The sequence below is a fragment of the Oreochromis aureus genome, linkage group 9 (assembly GCF_013358895.1).
Source record: "Oreochromis aureus strain Israel breed Guangdong linkage group 9, ZZ_aureus, whole genome shotgun sequence".
Classification (NCBI taxonomy): Eukaryota; Metazoa; Chordata; class Actinopteri; order Cichliformes; family Cichlidae; genus Oreochromis; species Oreochromis aureus.
In genome coordinates, this window is record NC_052950.1 from 15,356,319 (window position 1) to 15,380,097 (window position 23,779).

Consider the following 23,779-nt stretch of genomic DNA (forward strand, 5'->3'; position numbering starts at 1 on the left):
GTAGTACCTGCCCCCGTGTTTCCATTTTACTTGTGTAATTTAAAATAAAGCTACACGTGTAGCCCACATTAGACTTCGAATCTAATGCTTAATAAGGTTAATATTTATGTTTTTAAAATCTGATCTGGCGCTGAGCGTCGTCTGTCTCGACCAGGTTGAAGCCGTCTGACAGGTGATTCACGGCTGCTCCTTCAGAATATAAACTAGCGTCTCATTCTCACAATAAAACAATGACATGTGATTACTTTGGAATTCTTTCCTTTGTTTGGAATTCTGGTGACAGAGGAGAAACGAGTCTCGAGACATCCTCTGGATCAGTTCGTTTGAGAAAAAGGGGGCTGCTGGGCATCAAATCACTAAAAGGCACTGAATATCTAATGGCTCAGTAAATGTTATAACCTGTACGTGAAGCATGTGACCAGGTCGCTTTAGGCCACCTTAGCTTAGTGCAGTTTAATTCAGTGTAAATCAGAATTCTTATGATCATGGAGCCAGATCCTTGGAATAAAACACAGCAAACACCTGCCGTTCCTCTCTCTCACTGCGGCTTTCCATTTAACGTAGTCTCAGTTTTCTGCCTTAAAGGCCGCATGATGCTGCTTTGTTGATCACAAACGAAGCAGCAGTTCAGATCGCAGCAGAGGTTTTATTTCATACAAGTCTCATACTCCAGTAAAACACCCAGCCATTGGGTGTCACTGACATGTGACCTTACAGCGCAACAGACATGCGTTGGTGCATTAAAATCTAACGGTGTCATTATTATTATTTTGCAACGGGCATTTTGATGCATCCAAAGGAGCTGCTCTCGTATTTAAATTCAAAAACGTCCTTAAGCTCTGCACAAATTATTAGCAAAGACAAGTGGGGGATCACTCCATCCTCACACATGCTGGTGCAGGGCACCTGAGCCTTCACCTTTAAATAACTATAATGGTAACACGCCTTAAACTTAGTAATAACAACAATAGTGTTTCCTGCACAGCAACAAAAGGCCGTGATTTTTTTTTTCTGTTAGATTCCCGATCATTAAAGCGATCTCCCTCCTCCCTCGCGTGGTCTTTGACCCATTATTTGCATACAGTTACTCTCTCTGTTCACACCTCCCACACACCTTGTATGCACAGTTGCAGGTCTCGGTGCACCTGTTCCTCTCTCCTATTCTCTCCTTCTCTCCCACTTGAAGCGTCCTCCTCAATCGCAGTTCATCCCGAGCTTCGCTCTATTCAAGGCCCGTATCCGAGCAGACATGCTCCGCGCTTTTGTCTTCTTTGCATTGCACTCCTTGTCCGCGCTGGCCTCCTCATCAGGTCAGCAGAGTTCGCCCTGGTTCATCGGATGCGTCGGCGCCAGCTCTTCCCTCGGATTTCACGGACCCACGGGTGCCGGTGCCCGTGACCTTGACCCGGTAGCCTGCTCTGCACACTGCTTGGATGAGGGGTGAGCTGGTGGGGAAAAGCTCAAAAAGCTTTCCGGGTCAGGGGGCATTACAGATGAAGATGAAATTTGGATGCTTGTCTGAAAGTGTTTGACAGTGGTGACAGTAACAGGTTAAAGTAATATTCAAATTTTTATAGCAACCTTTTATTATTGCACATTTGACCTATTATCTGTTGTGTGTAAAAGCACTTAAAAAAACTCTAACAAATCTTAATATATTCTCATCCTGAAATAATTTAGGAGATTAAAAAAATATTTTAAAATTTATGAATACAATTTGTGAATAAATAATAATAAATTCTCAATAGCAAATCTCTAATACAAAAAAACAAACAAAGAATATATATGTATATATATCAAAAGTGTTGTTTTCAAGAAGATGTAACAGAATTTTAAAGCATCACATATTAGAGTACCAACACAAAGGCTTATTGGACATGTGACATGTGCTCTCAGTATGTAAAACACTAACCTTCACTGTGTTTTTTGTGGAAGGTATGGGGTTGCTGCATTGTCTTCACAGACCTGTTACTGTGGGAACCAGCTCAGTGGTTTGGTGTTTATAGAGTGTTTCAAGACATCTTCCAGTGAAGGGACAAAGGACGTGAAAGGAGGAAGTGAAAGACAAAGGTGAGGCAGCAGATTGCTTTCTTTTGCTTTTGATGTCTAACTATAGCTACCGCTTCTCTTCTCTTTTTAACTTGTGTTGTCTTGTCATCACTAAAGTACATTTTAAAAGCTTAAAACAAGAAGCTTTTAGTCCTGGATAACTTCTTTTCTCTTCCAGTGCCTTGAACTTACCTCTTGGAAAAGCACAAGATGGAAGCATGGCACTCTACAGAACTGAAGGGCCATTTTTGCACAACATTAGTGTATTTACTTCTCCAGCGAGACTGGAGGCTGGGAAGACTTTTGTCACTGAAGTGAAAGGAAACCTCGCTGGACGTCCCAATCAGCCGTCAGGTCAGCTGCTGCAGTGTTTTATAACAATGAAGGTCTTTGAAATGCAACTCTTCACCCCCCCGTGCTTTAATTAAGTTAGTCCCTGATTTGAAAAGGTTTGTTACAACTAAGAGAATGCATGAATTATTAGTTTACACTGTCAGGTATTATTTGTGTATCTGTATCTGAAATGGTTTTAATTTAATTTACTTTTATCCTACTTTGTATTTTCTCTGGTCTCACATAATGTAGAACTTGTAGTTTTGGCTTCTATAAATTGGACTTTTATTATTATATCATATTATTTCTTTATATAAGTTATTGCAAGTATTATTATTCATGTTTTTGCACAGAAAGAAGGGGTCTGTAAACTCAATATTTAAAATAATTTTTTCAGTCTTTTTTCCATTCTTTATTTTTTAATTTAGATTTAAATGTTTCCTTAAAAAATAATTAAACTTATCAAAATTTATTACATGTTTCAACAGAAACTGAACAAGCAGCATTTAACATATTTTTGTTGTTACAGTTGTATGGTGTGAAGTCATTACAAGTATCTAGTATGTGTTAAATTTTTTGATATATATTGTACATTTGAACATAATATAATTTGAAGAATTTTAATGAAAATTACTTACAATGTAGTGCAAATAAATAGGTTTTTAAATTATTCTGATTTTTTTTCTTTTGTTGAGAAACCCAATTTCTCCAAATTTTGCTGGACAATACTTTATTCAGAACGTTAATGGACTGCACTGATGCTTGTTAATGAGTTTAAGTATGTAGGAGTATATACTAATAACCTCTGGACATTTGTGTTGTATTTCCATGATTTGTAGAATTTTATGTACTTTATATCAAATCTTTTTTTTATCCTTTACATTAATATTTGTGTATTTCCAGGCATTCTGGGTCTTAGCAGCCAGGCCCTGTTCTATGTCACTGTGGAGTCTCTGGGGATGACCCTAAAGGTCAACGTGACGGATGATGGCTCCTTTACTGTGTCATCTGATTGGATTTTAAATGTAGCAGGCAAATACGAAATAAGTAAGTTCACCAGAGAACATTTCATGTTTTTGCTGATGATTTTTTCATCGGTTAATTACTCAAGAAAGGGACCATCTGTGAGTAATCCTGTCTGCTCTATTTGTATTTTTTGTCTTCTGTTTTCTTTTTAGACATCACTGTTTCCAACCCTCTCTCCACACTCTCCTCCACCCTCTACTTGTACATCTTGCCGCCCTCTCCAGGAAACCTAACGGTGTCTTTGCTCCACGGCTCCCTGGATCTCCCCTCCTGCATCCCCACGGTTCACTTGGACTCTGACGGTGTGACTGACGGTGTGGCTGCATATCGGGCCGATCCCGTCTCTCTGCAGGCGTTTGTGAGTGACGGATTAGCAGCTGAGTTCTGCTGGCGCTTTACTCACAGGGAAGAAGAAACGGCTTCCCTTTCACAGCCACCCTGTCTGAACAGCACGATGGTAAGTCATGCAACAATAACTTATAAATGAGTCTAAATTAATTAACTTGTCAGGTTTGGCTTTGAAAGCAAATAGCAGTTTGGGGATTTCTAATGGGAAATTGATTTATGTGTTTATTATGTTAAGATTATATATACAGTTTGGCCTGTTTGTGATTTTCCATTAAGAAAATATTAATATATAATATTATATATCTAAAACATATATAAGAAAGATGTTTTACTCACTTGAATTGTCAGCTTTTCAAAGAATTTTAACAACTGTCCATGTTAGCTTTGAAAATGAAAGAAAAAAAAAAAACAACCCCAAAAAAGTAAAATAAATGAATATTCAAGATACATGATAAATTATTTTTGTTGTTTTTGCCCTGTTTTTCATGTATTTCATGTATTTTTTATGTATTTTTTAAAAAACTTTTTCTTTAGATGAATACTCATCTGGTAAATCCAGTAACTCTTTTTTTTAAAAACCAATTGCATCTAAAGTTTTCCAAAAGAATCATAATGTACAAAGAATAAACTAAAAATATTGGAAAAATGCAGCAAAGAAAAAAGCTCTTAATGAAACTTTTAATTAGGTTTTATTACTCGCTTCCTGATTATTTAGGAGTCACAGCTCAGTATGCTGAATGTGCAAAATGTGCATAATCCTCAAAATTACTGATTAGCATAACTACGTATTTGTGAGTCATTACACAACTCTACGGTGACAGGAAAAGGAGCATAAGCAAACCCTGATGTGCTCATTAAAGCTCATCAAAGCTCATCAGAGCTTAGTTTGTTCATTAAAAGCCACTGGTGTGTTTAAAACCTAGATAAAGTAGAAGGTTATGTGTTCAAACAATATTTAAGCAGTAGCCAACACCATAAATCTGCTGGGTCTGCAGAAGGACTGAAAAAAATGCTGTAACACTAGTGAGCCAGAATGGCATACATACTTCTGATGCCGGAATGTCAGCTTTGCAAATAAGAATTCATGGAATTCCTCTTCTTGTTGGAGGAACGCAGTTTTCTGTAGGTGATCTGATTTTTTAATCTCCAGCTCAACAGCAGGAACAGTTCATCTGAAATATCCCTCATCCTTCAATGTACTGTCATGTTTTTTAATCTGAAAACTTAACGCTTCTCATCATTTTCAGAAGTGGACCTTCGAATCAGAGGGAGTTCACGCAGTGTCAGTGAATGCATCATGCATCTATGGGTGGAAGCAGAAGACAATACATGTTGTGAGTTCTCAGCTTTCAGTCATTAAAAAATGCAACGGTTTTGTATGAATTATGCTAGTATTAATAAATTAAAGGTGCAAATAACTAAAACATTTTATAGTTCTCATTTTTAGAAAGGCTCAGTATGTTTAAAACTATAGCTGGGATTTTATAACCGAGGGAAATGAGAGATACAAGATTTTAAAAGCATTTATGCTCATTGTGTTCTTTCTTCGATGAGAAGAAAAATCAAATATGACCGGAGATATCCTTTAATCTCACATTGGTGTGTGTCTTTGTATGTGGTCGTGTGGTCTTGCAGGTGGTCTTATCTCCCGGCTGCTCTCACCTTAAAGGGATCTTGTGTGGGAATCATTTAACTACAGGTGAGATTGTTTCTGTGAGAGTTGCTCACCACCATGAAACACCTGCTTGTCCTCAGCCTCACACTAAATGTAGCCCCCACCTATGAGAGCGATCATGGCAGCATCACATATGCTTACAATCTCATTTGTTGGCACGGCGGTACCCTCACACGTCAAATCTTGATAACCTTCACACCTCCGACCACTCCAGCTGCAATTTGCACTCAATCCCCACTGCTGTAGGACAGTATCACCTCGCAGCATCAATCCTCTCCACCGCTATCGTTCATCAGTGGTGTCTCGAGGCCTACTAGGAGTTCATGCATCCATACATTCAGAAGTCATCCATAGGAGGTCATGCCAGGCCAGGCACGTGGGGTCGCGAGTTATTCGGGTGTTATTTTCAATCACGTTGCTGTGATAAACAGGGCAACTGTGGAATGGGGATGTTTCTATCACAGGGCTTTAACCCAGACAGTCAGCTCTGTTTTCAAACACAGATCGGGGTCAAGATCCAGTTGGAGACCTGGAGTTAGATATTCAAAAGCATTAGGTTTTATTTTAGAGGTGCACCAGGGTCAAACGTGTCTGCCTCGCTGCTGGTGAGCTCATCACTGCTGTACAGGAAATGCAGCTACATGACAGGAGCACAGGAAGTGGTCACGGTTTAGCTTTTCAACCACACTAGGACGGTTGCATTCGAGCATCAGGCTGAGAATCAAGTGTTTTACTTGAGGTGCAAGAGCGTGTACAAAGAACAGGAAGCTGTCACCACAAGTGAGACTAAATCTAAAACGGTAACCACCGAGGAGTCACAGCACTGATGGCAAATGTTTCTGTCATTTTTTGTTGTTGTTGTTATCTTTAATTAGTGTCATTATATTTGGTATGATTTATCTGTAATGACCATGTGTGTCTCTTATCCTTAGCTGTGAGGATTTTTGCAGCAAGGCAAGCATATCCAACAAATACAGATATCATCTTCCAAGCTGTGACTGACGTACCAGATCCAGTGGAGTTCGTCTGGCACTTTGGAGACTACACATCAGCCACAACTACCTCTAGGACCATCACTAGAAAATACCTAAAGCCTGGCAGGTAATAGCGAGACACGTGCAACATTTTTAAAATAAAATAATTGGAGATTTTTTAAATAAGCCAGAGCTTAAAAATTGTTCATCCACGGACAAGGTTTTATACATTTTGATTTTCAAATCCTGACAGTTAAAAAAAAAGTCAACAAAACTGTCACAAGGGTAAAACATGTGAAGTTGTTTTACATGCATAAATTTTAACTTGCAATCTAACAGTCACAACAGAAACTGGCAAACAACTAGCATCACCCAGCCTCTGTTGGTTGGTCCTTCTTGAGCCTTCTAACGCTAAGAAGAAGTTCTTCATCCCCACATTATTACGTGCACCAAGGAGGTTAAGTTTTTGGTAGCATTTGTGTGTCATTATGTCTTTAAACACGATAGCTCAAAAGGTTCTAAATAAAATATGATTAAATAAATCAAACACAATGTGAATTAAGCTAACCCCTCTCAAATCCCACCTTTCATCACCATAGGTATAATGTGTCTGTAACCATGTCACATGGTAAGATGGCCGTTACCTCTGACATGTTCCCGGTGGTAGTCCAGAGAACAGTGAAGCTCAACAAGCTGGTCCACCGGGCCTCAGTTTTGCAGAATCATACAGTGGTGTTCAGTTGCCAGGTAAATATGGGGACTGACGTCAACTTCCTGTGGAGCTTTGGGGATGGAACAAGTCGGTCTGGACAGAGCACAGAACGGCACATCTTCCACAGGTGAGTCAGAGAGTTTAACAAGACTTTGGGCTTTCATACTCCTTGTAAACTCAAATCGAACTTTAAGTTTAGATTAAGTTAGGATTAGGATTCTCTAATTTTGTATTTTCCTTTTACAAACTTGTTAGTGTGTCTCACTATTGGTCTTTCAGATAAATATTAAAATCACATGTAACCTAACGCAAGTGTGCTTACTAAACGTGTTTTTCCTCCTCAGAATGGGAGAGTTCAGAGTCGAAGTGACGGCATCTAACCTGGTCAGCTCTGCTTCCCTGAGCAGCCACATCTTTGTTGTGGACCAGCCTTGTCAGCCTCCACCTGTCAAAAACATGGGGCCTCTTAAACTGCAGGTAGCTCTTTGTCCAGACCCCACAAGTACACTATGGTGGAGCATAGTTAATAAAAGACAATACAACCTTCTCTTTGCACTTAGGTACGAAGATATGACGTTGTCCATCTGGGTGTGACGTACGAGACGGAAGTGGATTGTGATGTATCAAGAGGCCTGCGCTACTCCTGGACTTTATTTGACTCTGCAGGCCGGGCAGTGTCGCTGCGTCTCACAGACACACACAGGCAGACCCTCGTAGTGCAGAGCCATCTCCTGCAGTACGACACTTATACGGCTACAGCCAGGGTGTGTAATAAAACGGAACAATTACAGTAATAATTACAGAAGAACTATTTAACGGCCGGTCTCTCCATTTCAAGTCGATATTTCTCTTGCTATACTATTATTACGAATGATCGAGGCTCGTGTTTCTCCTGCAGGTTCAGGTCGTCGGCAGTGTGGTGTACAGTAACTACAGCGTAAAGGTTCAGGTGATGCCAAGCCCTCCTGTGGCTTTCATCCAGGGTGGCACCAACATCTTCCTTAACAACAGGAACACCATAGTAACCCTGGATGGACAGGCATCTTACGACCCTGACTTCCCCACGAACCCACTCAGGTAGAAATTGAGCCCTGACACCTTTAATAGGCAACAAGCCAGAAGATGTTGCCTCAGTGAAGAAAAACGGATAAGAATGTTCACTTTCCTCAGGTTTTAAATGTTTATGGAAGTGGTCGCTTTCCCATTCTCACTGCTACCTCAGCTGTAAGTTTAGTGTTCAGCTCAAGGTTTGCTGAGATTTTGCTTTTTAGGTCCTCCTCCTGACTGAGGGTATCTTACTCACTATTTAACTCCTGGATCAAAATTGAGTTTGTCCTATAGCGTGAGACTTTTCCTCTGCCTTGAGCAGTTCATGATGGGTGTGTTCCTGTTGCTGCAGCTGCTCACTTAGCTGCGCTCTCCAGATCCGCTCCTTCTGAAGCTGGTTAGTGAGCTGTGTCCACAGAAAGCTATTCTCTCTCGTCTCTGTGTTGCAGTTTGGGTGCCCAGAGTCTCATTTGTTTTTTCATAGTCCTTCGGGTGGACATCTGGCCCACACAACATTTTCCAGTGGCATATCTGAGCTGTAATTGCCAAAAGTTGCCAAGATTGGGCTCAGCTCTAACTAAATAAATGGCAAAAATTGCCAATAAATATGTAAATATTATATTTTGGTGGATTTTCCTACATCTTAGTCATTTTTAGTTGTATTTGTTTCACCTTGAGAAGATTAATGTGTGTTTGGAAGTTAACAGAATTTCTGATTTTCTCTGTATAGCTACAGTTGGGCATGTAAACCAGTGAGCACCATCACCAGCTCCTGCTTCAAACAGCACATTCCCACTTCGTCACCGGTGCTCAAATTTCCTGCCAGCTTCTTAAAAACCAACTTTGACCAGTTCCAGTTCACGCTCACTGTGCAAAGCAGAGAGAGTTCAGCTTCATCAGAGACCTTCCTCACTGTAACATCAAACCTCATCGGGTGTGACCTCTTAATGAGTCTCCATTGAATCATATAACCGAACAGAATCAAATAGAAGTGTTTGATTAAAAGCAGCACCTTAATTCTTAAGTGACGTTTAACATGCGCCTTAATGCATCCGATCCAGGAAGCTGTCCATTTACTGCCCTGAGTGTCGGGGAGACCGTGTGAACTGGGATCAATCTCTCTCTGTCAGTGCCGTGTGTGAAGACTGCCACATTCCTGCACAGCACATCCAGTACACCTGGAGTCTGTACCTGGTCAATGCTTCATCCAAGCCTTTCACAGAAGGTAAATTCAGTTCCACTTTTCAAGAAAATTCCCCCCAAAATTCCCCTAAAAATGGAAATTAAATTAAAAAAATAAAATCTTGTGTTCTATTCTAGTCCCGTTTTGCTACACAGTAGATCTCAGCACCATGTCTGCCATCATGGAAAGTCCTGCCACCTCTACTCTACACCCTCCTGTTACAAATGTGTCACAGAACACCCATACGAACCCTTATTTGTCTTCTTCACCCGTTACCGTGGCTACCTTTGAAACCAGAGATGGTGATGTGGACCTGGCTGATAGTGAGGCATCAACAAACAGGAGCGGAGACACAAAAGACAAAGCTGGTTTTTATATTAGCTGTGTAAACAAATATATATATGACTTGGAGCTGTCATTAAATGTGACTTCTTTCCTCACCTCGCAGGTTTGTCAGAGTCTAGTCCACGTGTTCTCAACAACGATGGTGTCCTATATTCCGACTACTTGATCCAAGGGGACATTAGCAGTGAAATCCCGGTGGAGCCTGACTCCTCTGCCGACTGGGACTTTTCTTTTCCTCTTCTGGAGAGTGGCAATGCGGGTGGTCGACTGGGTGAGAAAATATGAGCTTTATCTAAAATCGCTATATAAGCTCAGTCTATTTAAGTTATATATAATTTGATGCTGTTAGCACAATTTAAACTGATTAAATTACAATAAAAATACAGTTTGTGAAAGAGTTTTACCAACCTGGAACCAACATGAAGAAAATTCCCATCATAAATAAATAACTTTTTCCAAATATAAAGAATATTTTTCAGTTATATGGGGCAATATTATGCTGCTTGACTGTTATTATTATTGCACTAAAGCTGGTTCTGTTACAGATCCAGATTATGGTGCTCCCTTTCCAAACGCAGAGGAAGGAGACCCAGGGATGTCAGCAGGAAGACCCAGAGGTACAGTTCATATCTACGATCACTGTTTATTTCTTATCTGAGATGGTTGTTTACCGGTATTCACTCATGATCGTTCCCAGGTGAAGATGGTGAGAGCTTCAGCGCAGGAGACGTCTCGATGTTTGATATGGGATTACATGAAGATGAAGGGAGTAATCTAGTGGATTCTAAGCCTTTTGTGGCAATTCAGGCACCGACTTTGCTCGACTTACCTCGAAACCCTCTGAACAGAGGCCTCTTTGAGTCCTTTACTTACACAGGTACATTATGCAGAAAAATTCCTGCTTCTGTGCCACTGTGTCAGCATTTAGCCATCTTTTTTTCCCTTTTTAAAACTCTACAGGAATCTCCCGTTCTTTTCTCAAGATCAAGCCCTTCAGTCTGAGGCCCGGGAGCAGATACATGTTGGAGGTCACTGCCAGTAAGTTTGGGGATGGCTACATATAGACCAGCCCAGGCGAGAGTTATTAGAGATTTATAAAACAGGATAATGGGACAAAATGTCAGAATCACAGACATATATTTTTGTTTACATTTACTGCAGTACTGTAACTTGAACATAAAAATGCCCACATTGCCTTTAAAGTCAGTCTCCGTCTGTTAATGATCCTCTCAATTGTTGTCTGATGAATTGAGAATCTCAGAGCAGGCGTCTGGGCCGGATTCAGCTGTTCTTAAAGACCAATCCTGTTCCGGAGGGCTTGGCGTGCCAGGTGCAGCCTGTCAGAGGACTCGAGTTACACACACACTTCAGCATCTTCTGCACCTCAGGGAGGGAGGTATTTCCCGTTGCATGCTTTTAACACTGTTTCTGCTTATTCGACCTTGCCTGCTGTGTTTGATGAAAGGATTTTCATCGTGTGTGTGTGTGTGTGTGTGTGCGCGCGCCAAAGGACTTACTGTATGAGTACAGCTTCAGTGTAGGAGACCGACTCCCCAGGACACTGTACCAGGGGAGAGACTTCCAATACTACTTCAGCCTTCCTTCAGGTGACCCCAGGGATGACTATAAAGGTAAACACACAAAGACACACTGAATCCTTAAGGAGCATTAGCAGAATTATTATTTTTTTTAATACTTCCTTATTTTTTGATTGCTCTTATTACTGTTGTCTCCGCAGTAACTATATACACAGAAATAAGAAGCAGCACGTATGGGTCAGCCACCAAACCCTGTCCTGTCACAGTACAAGTCCAACCAAGCTTCCTCAGAGACACCTCATCTTCCTCTTCCCATCATGATCCTGATCTTGAGCTGTAAGAACCCCCATGTGATCACATTATGATGATATGATATGCAGATTTCTCATGCTGTCTACTTAAGAGGGCCTGCTGGGGATTTAAACAGCACTGAGCTAAAGCACACTCAGGGATTTTATGCTGTCAGCCTAAAAGCTGCTGTTAAGAACAACTGTGTGTGTTAAACTACAAAGCATCATTCTGAGCAAGTCAACAATAATAGAGATTCTATAGAACATGCAAATCCTTACTTTCACCATCTCCAGGTCGGAGTCAGGTCTGAGGAACCTGTCGGCTGTGGTGCAGCTTGGGAACAGTGTGGAGATTCGTAACTACATCAGCCTCCTCACCAGCATCCTGAACAGACTCAGCCTGGAAACGGAGGCCAACACACATGCACAGAGGCACATGCGCACTGTGCTCATTCGCACCTTGTGTGAGCTTGAGAGCAGCGATCAGGTAAACACACCAACAGCACGAGTGATAAAACACAGCAATGTTCTTTTTTTGTTTTACAACTCTGGGAGGAAGGGCGGTAGCATTAATATCAACTTTTGATCAAAGAAAAGAAAAATCAAGCATCTCACACTGAGGGGAAAGAGAAGCAAAGAGAAGAGAGCAAAAGACAACTAATAATCAATGCTAGTTTAAGCTTCTGAATGCAATACTGGTGTATAAACAGGTGGAGAGTGAAAAGAGGTGAATGAAGAAGACACACCTAGTGCATAATGGGATGCCCACAGCAGTCTTAGTGTACTGCAGCATAACTAAGAGAGGGTTCAGGGTCCTAAATATAAGCTTTATCAAAAAGAAAAGTTTGAAGCCAAATCTTAAAAGGAGAGAGGATGCCTGTGAGGATCTGTGTAAGTGTAGACTGTGACTCAGGAGGTAGAGCAGGTCATCTACTAATTGGAAGGTTGCTCCACTCTGCATGCCTATTATACTAACCCCAAATTGTGCTCCAGTGCATCCACTAAAGAGTGAATGTTTCTGGATGAAGTGTTTTTATGAATGAGGCATGTTGTATAAAGTGCTTGGAGTGCTGATGCAGAGCAAAAAAGTGCTGTATAAGAACCAGTCCATTTACTGTTAATCGTTCAGTTATGTTTCCATTCTAGGAATCAATGACAGACAATATTTGCATTCTGAACGACCTGCTACGAGTTACAAGTCAGGTGAGTGGTTGGACTCCCAAAACCAAACTGGGAGCTGGGTTGTAGATGCTAGATTGTTTCTCATACTTCCTTTATTCCTTTTAGGTGACAGTAGCGAGCGCCAAACGAGTAACAGCTCACATTCAGATGATCTCAGAGCAGTTTTCTGCGTCTAGCGCTCCTCACCGCTACCTTATAAACCAGAAGGTGCTCAATACAGCGCTCACCCTGCTTTCACACAGCCTTCGAGTGGTGACTACTTGCACCTTCACGCCTGACATTACACAAGAAGACTCAACTGCTGATGAAAACCTAAGAAATGATGAAAACACTCCAAACAGCACTGCAGTGAATTCATCCACCGGTGGCCACATCAAACAAGGAAGTTCAACTCCAGCAAAGCAAGCGGTGACGCTCGTAGCTGATATTCTGCAGGCTGCATCAGAGCTCATGCTGGTGAGACAAAACACATTAAAAACTATTTCTCCACAGTTTTAGTTTTTTAATGAAATTCATCCTCCTTTTTTTATTTTCCAGAAGTACATTTTGTTTCATGAGACCAAGGAGCACAGAATCAGCAGCAGCCTCATTAATTTGTATGCTGCATCCCAAAACAACACCTCCACAGTCATAAACAGTGGCTCAGTCAGGGTCCACATGCCTGCTTCTTTCATCCAGATTCTGTTTCTCCAGCATGGACCGTGTATCCTCACTGTGCTCACTGAGCTTGCTCACAGTCCTTATACCTGGGCCAATCCTACACAGGTGAGACCGGCTCAGTAGTTGCACATACAGTGATTTAACATCTATACCATCAGTGAGACTTTTAACTCTAACCCTAACCCCTTTATTGGTTTTGTTTGTTTAACATAAACTTTTCTGCCAGTTATTTCATGGTTTAGCTTAACAGGGTTAAAGGTGAGACATCTCTCTTACTTATTCTTTGGATTTCCAGTTAAGTGGACCAGTGGTTGACCTGAGTTTGTACAAGTGCAACACAAGGAGAAGGATCCACATTTCCTCTCTCATTCAACCAATCAACACCGAGCTTCGTCACACACAAAGAAACGTGAGCTGCTGATTGTCCTTTTCTGTTCTTTGTGGAAAATGAGAGGTTCTTCATAATAAGATTTTTTTTAAAGAAATTCTTGAAATGTGCAGTGTTGTAGCTTTACTCCAACAACACAAGACTGCATTTCTGCTGCAGAAAAGCTCTTCGTGGGAGTTCACCCTCCTGCGCAGCCGGGTCAACTACCACAGCTTCAACATTAACCAGGAACACTTGCTGCAGTCCATCCAGCTCACTCTAGTCTTCAGGCCCACGACCAAAAAGGCGTTTCCCCTCATGGTGCTCTTCAGGTATTATTACAGCACCATGTTATACTCAAACTCAGATAATAACAGAATAATTTGAATGAGTTTTGACTGAAAGGTGAGAATATGGAACATATCTAACTGTGAGTGTCCACTGTATCAGGATGTTTGAAAAGCCGACTCCTAGAATGCACCATCTGCACAAGATTTACAGGTGGGAGAGCAACACCTCACGCATCACTCTGCCCTCATCCTACCTCAATGGTAAGACCATTTTCTGTTTCTGACTCTTCTGCCCTCCTGGTCTTTCCCTCCATTAAATTCTCTGTCCTTTTACAAAGTATTTTTAAGACTGATCATCTATTTGTGGAGTGAAAAATCTACCAAGAATCTCAGTTAAACTTAATAGAAATCAATTGATGCACGTTATATTTTAGTAAAGGCTATGATGGAAATGAGATCATGTGTTTTAGCTGAGTAGTATGAGTCAGTCAAGTCATCTTTCTAACACGTATGTGCTTTGAGTAAGTTCGCTGGGAAATATTGTAACAAATTCCCAAAACTTCCAGCTGCAGGTGTTGGTCACTTGGCACTGCTTAATGCTGATTTTGGTAAAGCACCCAGAGCCAATCACCTGACTGAAGAGATAAGCTACAGTCTGACAGTGGACAGCAGTCTGTGTTTGTCCTGGGACGGCCAGCAGGGGGCCTGGACACATCAGGGCTGCAGGACACAGCTAGCAGACACAGATTCAACTGTCAGATGCAGGTAAAGCATGCGAGTGTGTGTGTGAGGATATAAGAAAACAAACACACACTAGAGGACAAATCTGGATGCAGAGGTGATTAACATGCTTCTTTATATTTGCTGAATCCTAGCTGCCATCGGTTGAGACCGCTGACCGTGAAGCAGCAGCAGATTCAGAGCATCTACAGCACAGCAGATGTGAACCCGTTCCTAAGGTGACCGACTGAGACCAGAAAAATAACAAAAAACACTGATCTGCACCATATTTTTACATGCATTTTACCAAAAAAAAGGAAAAAAAAGAAAGAAACAGCAGGAGATTTTGCTCATTGGGTTTGAAACATAATAAAAAGAAACAGGATTGCTAGATTTTTTTCTTTTATTTGTATTTTAAAATAAATCAACCTCTTGGCCTGTTGAAGCTAATTTTCTTTTCCAAACAAAATGTAGATGAAAAATAGAAATATAACATTCTCTAAGGCATCTCTCCTTCTCTTTGCTTCTCTGAAACCTCAGCGCATCCACTGATCTGACAGTGCTGGGCATGCTGTTGCTGTTCGTGTGCCTGTACGTCGCGGGGTTGGTGGCGTGTAAAAGAGCTGATGTTGTCGCCACGCAAAGTCAAAGGGTTCACTACCTGTCTGACAACTCTGCATCCGATCCGTATCTCTACGCAGTTACAACCCACACGGGTCTCAGCTCTGCAGCCCGTATGAGTGCAAAGGCAAGGCTGTTTTTGGTTTCTTTAAAACTTATCAGCTCCTGTGGTATTTAGCTGTTCTCAAAATATGCTCCTCCTGGATCCTTATAGCCACTGTATTTGTGTATTTCATTTTTTGTTGTCTTCTTCCCATTTTCCCACTGTTTTCCACATACTATTCCCTGCATACAGAGCAGGTAAAGCAGATAAACTGTAACATTCCTCATTCTGCAGCACCTGATGCCTTTTGACATGCTTTATTAAATTATATGAATATTTTTCAGACACTAATTCAGAACATGTTATGGATTAGTATAAGAGAATTAATCACATAAAACAAAGTTTTTAAAAGTTTTGTTTCCCAGACTAATGTATTAAAAAAAAAATCTTTATATATTTACCAGGTGTACATATCACTGTATGGTGAAGATGGGTTCTCACAGACAAAAGAATTACAAGTCCCAGGATGCACTCTGTTCAGGAGAAACTCTAAAGACACCTTCATACTTAGGTAAAATCCTCAGTGATTTAGAAACAAGATTTTTTCCTTTGTGTTTGTGTTCAATATGTAAGAAAAAGGGAGATAAATCAGTGTAATGTTTCATTATCTCATTACCTCGTGCTATAATCTGTGTCTTCGCTCCCCTACAGTGCAGCAGAAAGCCTGGGCCCAGTGTGGGCGGTTCATATCTGGCATGACAACTCTGGACCTTCCCCTGATTGGTACCTTACACAGGTGGAAGTATCTGAGGTGATAAAAAAAACTATAACACAAACTGTTTGTGAACACACCTTTTGATTGATGAGTGGACTCTTAAGGCGGTTTGACTTGTTATTCAGGTGCTCAGAGGGCACGTGGTGGGATGCTCTTGGCTGTTTGCTGCCCAGTGCTGGCTGGCTGCGAGCAAAGGCGATGGCCGAGTGCAGAGGATGCTGCGTGTTTGCACTCAGAGGATAAACTTTGCTCAGGTACAACACTCATGTTCACATAACAACTATTTTTGGCTTCTCCATTTACACACAAGGCATCGTCACAGTGAGTTAATCTACACTAGACATAAAATTTAATGTAATATTTGCTGCTGTGTCACCCCAGGTCTCCCTCTGTGTAATTGCAGATGCTGCGTCTCAAGCTTTATGACTACTTGGCTGATTTTCATACGTGGGTATCCGTGTACAGCTGCCCCTCTCCCAGCTCCTTCACACATACTCAAAGACTAAGTGTGTGTCTGCTGCTGCTCTTGGGGTACGCATGTGTTGGTGCAGTAATCGTTGCACAAACAGATGATCAGGTAGGTTGATAAAAAGCCCTCAAATTGAAGATTTGGTGAGCAAGAGCTCTGAAATGCCTTACCTACAGCTCAATGATGCCTCTACTTATTTTGTGTTTGCAGCTGCTGTTTGCGTTGGGTTTTGTCGATGTGTCCGCTGGTGCTGTAACAAATGGGCTTGTAAGCGTGGTGGCTGTGCTGCCCGTAGCAACAGCGGTGTCTTTCCTGTTTCGACTGCGTGTGGTACAGCCGACGGGGTCACGAGTCCAACGTGCAAAAGGCAGAAAGACTGAAAAGGAATATTCTGAAGGTAAATTGGTTTTCTGTGGACCTGTGGACCTCTTTTTGCATTTTGTTGTGTCCTTTCTTGAATTGTTCATTATTCTTTTATTTTATCATCTCCTCACAGACACCCTCTCACTAAGTGACAGCACGTTTGACCGCCGCCTCTCCTGTAGCGGCCTCCAGCAGTGGGATGAATCCTGGATGCAGAAATACCAGGTTACACCTCAGAATAGTTCCTGTATTCCCTTCCTTTCCATTTCTCCTCATTTTCATTCTCACAGCTTCTAACATCACTGCCTGACCTTTCTTTTTCTGCTGTAGGATGCAGACCTGTCGGTTTCATACAGTAATGCTGATGAAGCACCCCACAAAAAGCAGTCTGAATTCCTTCCTGACAGCAGTACGTTTCATGAAACCCAAAGAACTTGTCTGTCCAGGGCAAAAGATGAAGGTCAGAAAGAGAAAGATCGCCAAGGACGATGTTCACCAGACTCTTCCTCTGAGAGAAGAAGCTATTATGATGACATCGACAAACTGAGAGAAAGACCAACATGTCAGTGGTGTGTCTATTTGGCCTGGACTGTATGTCTGCTGTTGTCCCTCTCCTGCCTGGTGCTCTCTGCAGTGCTGGGAATGAGGTAGTGAAAGTAATGTTCATTGTGAAAATGCGATGTCTGACATTTTATCTGTTACAATATTGTATCACGGGTGTCAGTGTCACGCTGTTGAAGCCTCTCTGTGCGTTTTGATGTGGTAGATTTAACAGTGGCAAGGTTCTGCTTTGGGTGCATTCTCTTTTCATCTCCCTGATGTCTTGCATCTTCATCATTCAGCCAGCTTTGGTAAAATAATATGTGCTTTTTATAATCAGCTACACACCTAAATAATGGCACAAACCTTAAATAAAAATATCATCTTGATGTTTTTCTTTTACAGATACTTGCAGTGGCCATGGCAGTCTCCTGTTGGCACAGAAAAACATCAGAATTTCATACTTTTTTCAGAACGAGGGAATTCAATATTGAGGCTTTGAAACTTTGGAGCCACAGAGGCATTAATGGAGCTGAAGAGCAGCTTACTGAATCTGCTTTTCCCCACAAACGACGCTCACACCTTAAAAAGGTAATAATCAGACACTCATAGAGTTTAATATTGTTCTGTTTTTTTCCTTCTGCAATGTGAACTCGGTTATTTATGGTTCACAGCTGCTCGGAGCTCGACGGCGAGCTCGGTACCTGGGTCTTGTACGGCCTCCGACTCTGGCAGAGCTGAGGAAAACTCATAGGAGGAAAAGAAGAGAGGCTCTTATTCATAAAACCCTGAGGTGTGCTTTTGTGAATGCGTGCGCACCCGTCTATATGTGATGTAAGACTTTTAAGTGCTTTTCCTTCTCATGCAGGGATTTGTCTCTCAGTGTCGCCATGCTTTCCCTGATGATGTGTATAACCTATGACAGCTCATTCAGGGACCATTACCAGCTCAACAGAGCTGTCAGAAGACACTTTGTGAGGTAGCACCCGCGCACTCTTGCTGTGTAGCTCACTGACATTCACACTTACTTCTAAAGCAGAGAAAAATCAGATGTTATCTTTTATTAGGAACCATGATAATTCATTTATGTCGATACAAAAGCATGTGGACTGGTGGAACTGGTCACAGACAGCTCTGATAGAGTCACTGTATGAGCACACATCACCCAAAACAGAGGTAAGCTATGACTTTAAGCTCCAAAGGGACTTAAAACTCCAGGTTGGTGAAGAAAACTCTGACCACGTGTTCATGTCTCTTTGATCCTTCAAAATTAAGATTAGTCATAAAGTCAAACCAAAGCGCCACATCTTGACATTCTGATGTCATTCAGCAGCCACATATTGTGATTGGAGAGCCAATCCTGCAGAAGATTGAAATATCTGACACTTCTCCAGCTGAGGTTTGTGACCAAAGATGAACTGATAGAAAGATAGATGGAATGAGTATATTTCATATTTTCTTACATTAAGGAATGCATGACTTCCTGCACTTATAAGTACTCACAATTAGTTAAGAAAAATGCTGTACTTTACATTTGTTAAACTTGTAATGGCACTGTAAAATCTGGATTTCTAGATTCTGTCTGTGTACTTTAGTTGTGTTTCTTGCCTCACAATTTCCAGGTACCCATTATGACTTCAACAACGCTATGCGGTCGCCTTAGTTGTTACTCAGGACCAAGCGCTACAGTTGGCTTAGGCCACACAAAGTGAGAGATCCATGATGGAAACTGTTGATTAACTCACCTTTTTTTGCTTCCAAGTAATGATCACACCAGCAGTTCTGCTCCTCTCCTGCAGGTCTGATTCTGCATCAAAACTGAAGCTTCTGCGTTCAGCTGGCTGGTTGGACGGACGGACGGTGGCCCTGAAGGTTCAATTCACCTTGTACAGCCCCGCACCGAACTTGTTCACCAGTATGACGCTGCTCGCTGAGCAGAGCCCCACCGGTGTCCTGCTGCCCTCTGTGGAAGTCCATTCAGTCAGAGTACATCACACTCCTACTGCCTGGGACTATGCTGTTATAGTCTGCAAGGTAAAACGCTACACTAACTTTTAGACTGAGTCTGAAAAGATGCTACAGATTAAAGTTTACAACACATTTGAATACATTTTTTTCTCCTTCCTCCCCTCTCACCAGCTTCTCTTCCTCTTCTTGTCTCTCATACAAATCTCATGCCAAGTGTCCAGTATGGGACAGCAAGGGCTGATTGGATACTGGACAACACCTTGCAGCTGGGTGGAAGTAAGTCTGCCCGAGACAAAATAATCATTCCAGCATAAATATTTGTAAGACTTTAGAAACCAGGCACACACACCAGCTCTCAGTCAGACACACACTAATCCAAACAAATCACGACGACCTCACTGGAAGGATAAAGTTACCTGTGGCTGTTTGACTAACAACCCTGACAAGCAAAACACACAGAAATATCATCTGAAGGTCAAATTATCCATGAAGCACAGTGAACACAGCTTTCTCCCTCTTTCTGTCTTTTGCAGGTCGGTGTGCCCACAGCGGCACTTGTGCACTATGTGTGTCACATTTATCACTCCACTGTTATCATGAGCGTTGCAGAGCTGCTGGAGAGAAACAACGATGTTGACGTTCGCCTCCTGGCTTCCTGGGAACAAGTGAGAGAAATTTACAGCACCTTCTCTGGGAAAATAAAGAATAAACCCTTTGAGGCGATCATTATGAGTGGCTTGTTTGCACTGTAGTTAGAGTACATTTTAAGAACGCAGAGATCTGTTTGCCTCTACAGTTTCTTCGTACTCTGCGTGGCATTATGCTCTTCCTTCTCACCATCAAGTGTGTGGCTGTGCTGAGGGTGAACAGGACCTTTGCCACCTCTGCTACACTCCTTGCCCGCTTACTCTCAAGTCTTTTATGGCCAATGGTAAACACTTTATAACTCTCCTTAGGAAAGGTCTTCACTCCAAGCACTGTAATAGTACTTGCTGCAAAATAAAGCAGTCGACATTTATTGCACCTACATCGGTGATATTTGATATATTTTGTACTTCATGCAAAGTGTTCTTGCCGAAATGACTAGAAATTGGAGTTTTACTAAAACACAGAGAAATGTGCATCTTCTCCTGTGCTAGATTTCAGGTGTGATCCTGCTGATGGCATCGTCCTGCTTGGGTCATCTCCTGCACATTCAAAGCTCCTGGGCAGTCAGCCCTTTTCACGTCCTCCTGAGGACTCTGCCCTGCATCCTTTACCGGGGACTCGGAGCCACCAGCAATAACAGAGGCCTCCTCCAGTCTGACTGCGATGTATTTACCTGTGGATTTCTGTATCTGTCTGCTGTGGTGTGGACAGCAGTGGTACATGTTTCCTATATTATTACTTTTTTGTTTATGTTGCTGGTTGCTTTGTTTTGTTTTGGGGGGTTTTTTGTAAAAAGGTTGATTTCTGTGATAGACAACACCTTATCTGAGATCACCTCATTGTTCTGTAAGAATCGTGCCTTTCTTGTAGGTGATTGGTGTGATGTCCTCACTGGTTAGAAGTGCCAGAAGATCTCACAACAGGAGGAATTTGATCACCATTGCAGAATTGGCAAACTACATCAGACTGAGCGTCTCGGAGCTGACTGCTGGGCAACATGAAGAAGCACGAAATGATAACCATACAGAGGGGAGGGTAAGTAACAGTTTAAAAAAAGAAGAAGAAGAAATACAGAACAGTTAGCTTGCTTTATGTAGTTAGATATAGCATGAATTTAAAAACACTCAGACTGTGGTCAGTAACTCTTGTTTTTTCCCAGAAATGTGCCACTTGACTAAATTATTTTGATTCCTTCCAATATAGAAATAGACTTTTCCCTTTTTTCAGGCCTATTATCTCAAGGAATGCGAAAGTTTAGTGGACGAATTGTTGTTCAGACTCAACGCCCTCTCTGACAGCCTGCACCTCAAAGCCCATCGTTACAGGGAGGACAGTCCTGTCATCTCCCCCACACCAGAGCCCTCCAACATGGACTCACAGGTGAATCAGTCTATATATGTGCCATACAAATAAACTTTGATTGTTTAAAGTCACACAATGTGTTTTTTAAGGAGTAAAACCAACATTGTTGAAACTCTTCTATTAGGGCTCAGCAAGATCACAGATAATTGTGAATGGCACACATTCAGATGACCAATGTTTGTTAAATCTGGGAGGAACCCCAACTGTGTCTCAAATGTTCAGGTAAGAGAAATGGACAAGGCTCCACCCAGTTTGTAGGTATTATTTTTAAGCAGGTACTAAAGGTGAATAATGTAATCATGTGACTAACTATAACACTTCTAGGTCCCAGGCTAACAAGGACATCCTGCAGCAGAGGGGTCAGACTGGATGTAACCCCTCCTCCAACTTTGTTGTGGCATCTGATGATAGTTTAAAGAGTAAAAACTGCCCAGAGTCAGCAGGCAAAAGTCAGACCGCCTATACAGGTTCACCACAAGATGTTGTGGTGAATGTTCTGGTCCATGAAGAGCCTGGGAGAGCAGTCCCAGATAAACACTAGAGTCCTCATGGAGATAGCAAATCATGAATTCATTGTTCACTCTTATATTTGTTCCATTGTAAAGGCGTGTGGAATAGTACAGCATGATATATGCACAGCAAACCTTCTACTTCTTTTCTTCTTGGTATCGAGGTTGTGGGTAAAAGCCATGATTAAAATGTTTGAAGCAACAAATCTGCTGTTATTAATATTTTTTGTTTAATTTATCCACAAAAAGGTACATTAACGTTATTTTTACCCCAAAATGTAGTAGCATAACTTTTTTAAAACTTGTTAGCACAAAAGTTTGGAACCCATCCACCCATCCATCCATCCATCCATCTATTTGGAGACAGTGGCAGTGACAAAGCTTTTTACTACACAGACTCTGGAAGTTTTTCACTCTGAGCCTGAGATCTGCGAACTCAGTGGTCTCTTTCTACAAAGAGTTAAAAACTCATCTTTTTAGACTTGTGTTTGGTTAACTTCTCTTTTTTCTCTTTTTTATGTTTGTGATGTCTGTCTTGAAATGTGCTGTACGAATAAAAGTTTTGCTTTCTTACAAAAATACAGGAGGTTAAGCTGGAAGTGGCAGAACTTAACATGGTCAGATTTTCATTGGGAGTGACCAGAATAGACATGACTAGAAATGAGTGCATCAGAGGGACAGATCAGGTTGAGCAGTTTGGACAGCTTGGACATGCGTGGAGGAGGAATAGAGGACAAAGGATTCTGAAGATAGAGGTGACAGGCAGGAGGAAAGAGGAAGACCAAAGAGTAGTGCTGTTCAATACTCCAGATTTTGGTATCGATCAATACCAAGTAAACACAGGGCCAGTACTGCCTATGTCAATACCAATACAGATACTCTTAACATATAAAAGCAGTGTATGCAGGAAAGAGCAGTGTGTCACAATTTATGTGATAAATGAATAAGAATTTGCAAATTCTTAACATATTTTAACAGCAAAATCCCAAACAACAAAACACACCTTTTAGCATTTCATGTATTTTGAAACTGTGGTTTTTGGAGACCTGAAATGGGTTGTTTAAATTTGTGTACAGACTGAATAAAATAGACAAGACAAGCAACACAAAAAGGTTCGGACATTTTTCATAGTGCATGTTTAAGGTATACTTGTTCATTTCAAAAAAAAAAAAAAAAACACCCAACAATGACAATTCATTGGGTTGCATACTGAACTCAGAGGATAGAAACAAAGTATCAATGCTGTTGACTTAATATCACTCCAGTATAAATGCCAGATTTCAGCAGTGTTGATATTTGGTATGGGCATTTGGAACATTTATGGAAGTAGGGAAGGAAGCCATGCAGAGGGTTGGTGTGACAAGGGAGGGTGAGGTGTATAGAGGTAGATGGTCTGCTGTGGCATCCCCTAAAGGGAACTGTCGAAAGAAAAAGAAATGGGGTTGGAACAGTAAGCTATGAAAATGACCCTTATGGGTTTCTGTTGTCTTCAACAGAGGAAGCTGTAAACATTTAAAGACAGATCACCAGGCCTTCTCCTCCCTCCTGTTTAATGAATAATTTCCTCCCTAAATCCTCTAAACATCAGGCTAAAAATAGTCCTGTGCAGTGACTATTAATTATTTGTGTACCATATATATTAAAGGTACTGTTAACACTCATTTAAAACATAAAAAACACTTTTAAAACGGTGAAACTAAACAAACAAACGCTTTGAAAAACTTTGCCGTGAGCCAGAAAAC

The 23,779-nt window shown here is 41.4% G+C and overlaps 1 protein-coding gene across 1 annotated transcript; it reads left to right on the forward strand.

Moving 5' to 3' along the window:
• The first annotated feature begins 1,109 nt into the window (after positions 1-1,109).
• LOC116328262 (polycystic kidney disease 1 like 1) lies at positions 1,110-23,116 on the forward strand. Its single transcript, XM_039617272.1, has 54 exons — positions 1,110-1,440; positions 1,936-2,070; positions 2,228-2,403; positions 3,286-3,429; positions 3,561-3,766; positions 3,814-3,865; positions 6,364-6,532; positions 7,005-7,244; positions 7,462-7,594; positions 7,678-7,881; positions 8,016-8,194; positions 8,895-9,098; positions 9,226-9,389; positions 9,485-9,715; positions 9,796-9,963; positions 10,238-10,309; positions 10,390-10,569; positions 10,653-10,730; positions 10,946-11,088; positions 11,203-11,323; positions 11,431-11,566; positions 11,815-12,007; positions 12,667-12,723; positions 12,808-13,158; positions 13,240-13,467; positions 13,658-13,771; positions 13,910-14,061; positions 14,180-14,280; positions 14,586-14,784; positions 14,895-14,978; positions 15,280-15,487; positions 15,868-15,974; positions 16,115-16,214; positions 16,304-16,432; positions 16,582-16,755; positions 16,858-17,044; positions 17,144-17,235; positions 17,341-17,657; positions 17,777-17,861; positions 17,956-18,141; positions 18,225-18,343; positions 18,419-18,529; positions 18,618-18,726; positions 18,881-18,949; positions 19,173-19,258; positions 19,350-19,584; positions 19,690-19,794; positions 20,052-20,183; positions 20,315-20,449; positions 20,658-20,882; positions 21,037-21,201; positions 21,394-21,546; positions 21,653-21,750; positions 21,853-23,116. Exons 1-54 carry the CDS (start codon positions 1,250-1,252, stop codon positions 22,067-22,069), a joined length of 8,349 nt encoding a protein of 2,782 aa, XP_039473206.1. The 5' UTR covers positions 1,110-1,249; the 3' UTR covers positions 22,070-23,116.
• Positions 23,117-23,779: the final 663 nt, after the last annotated feature.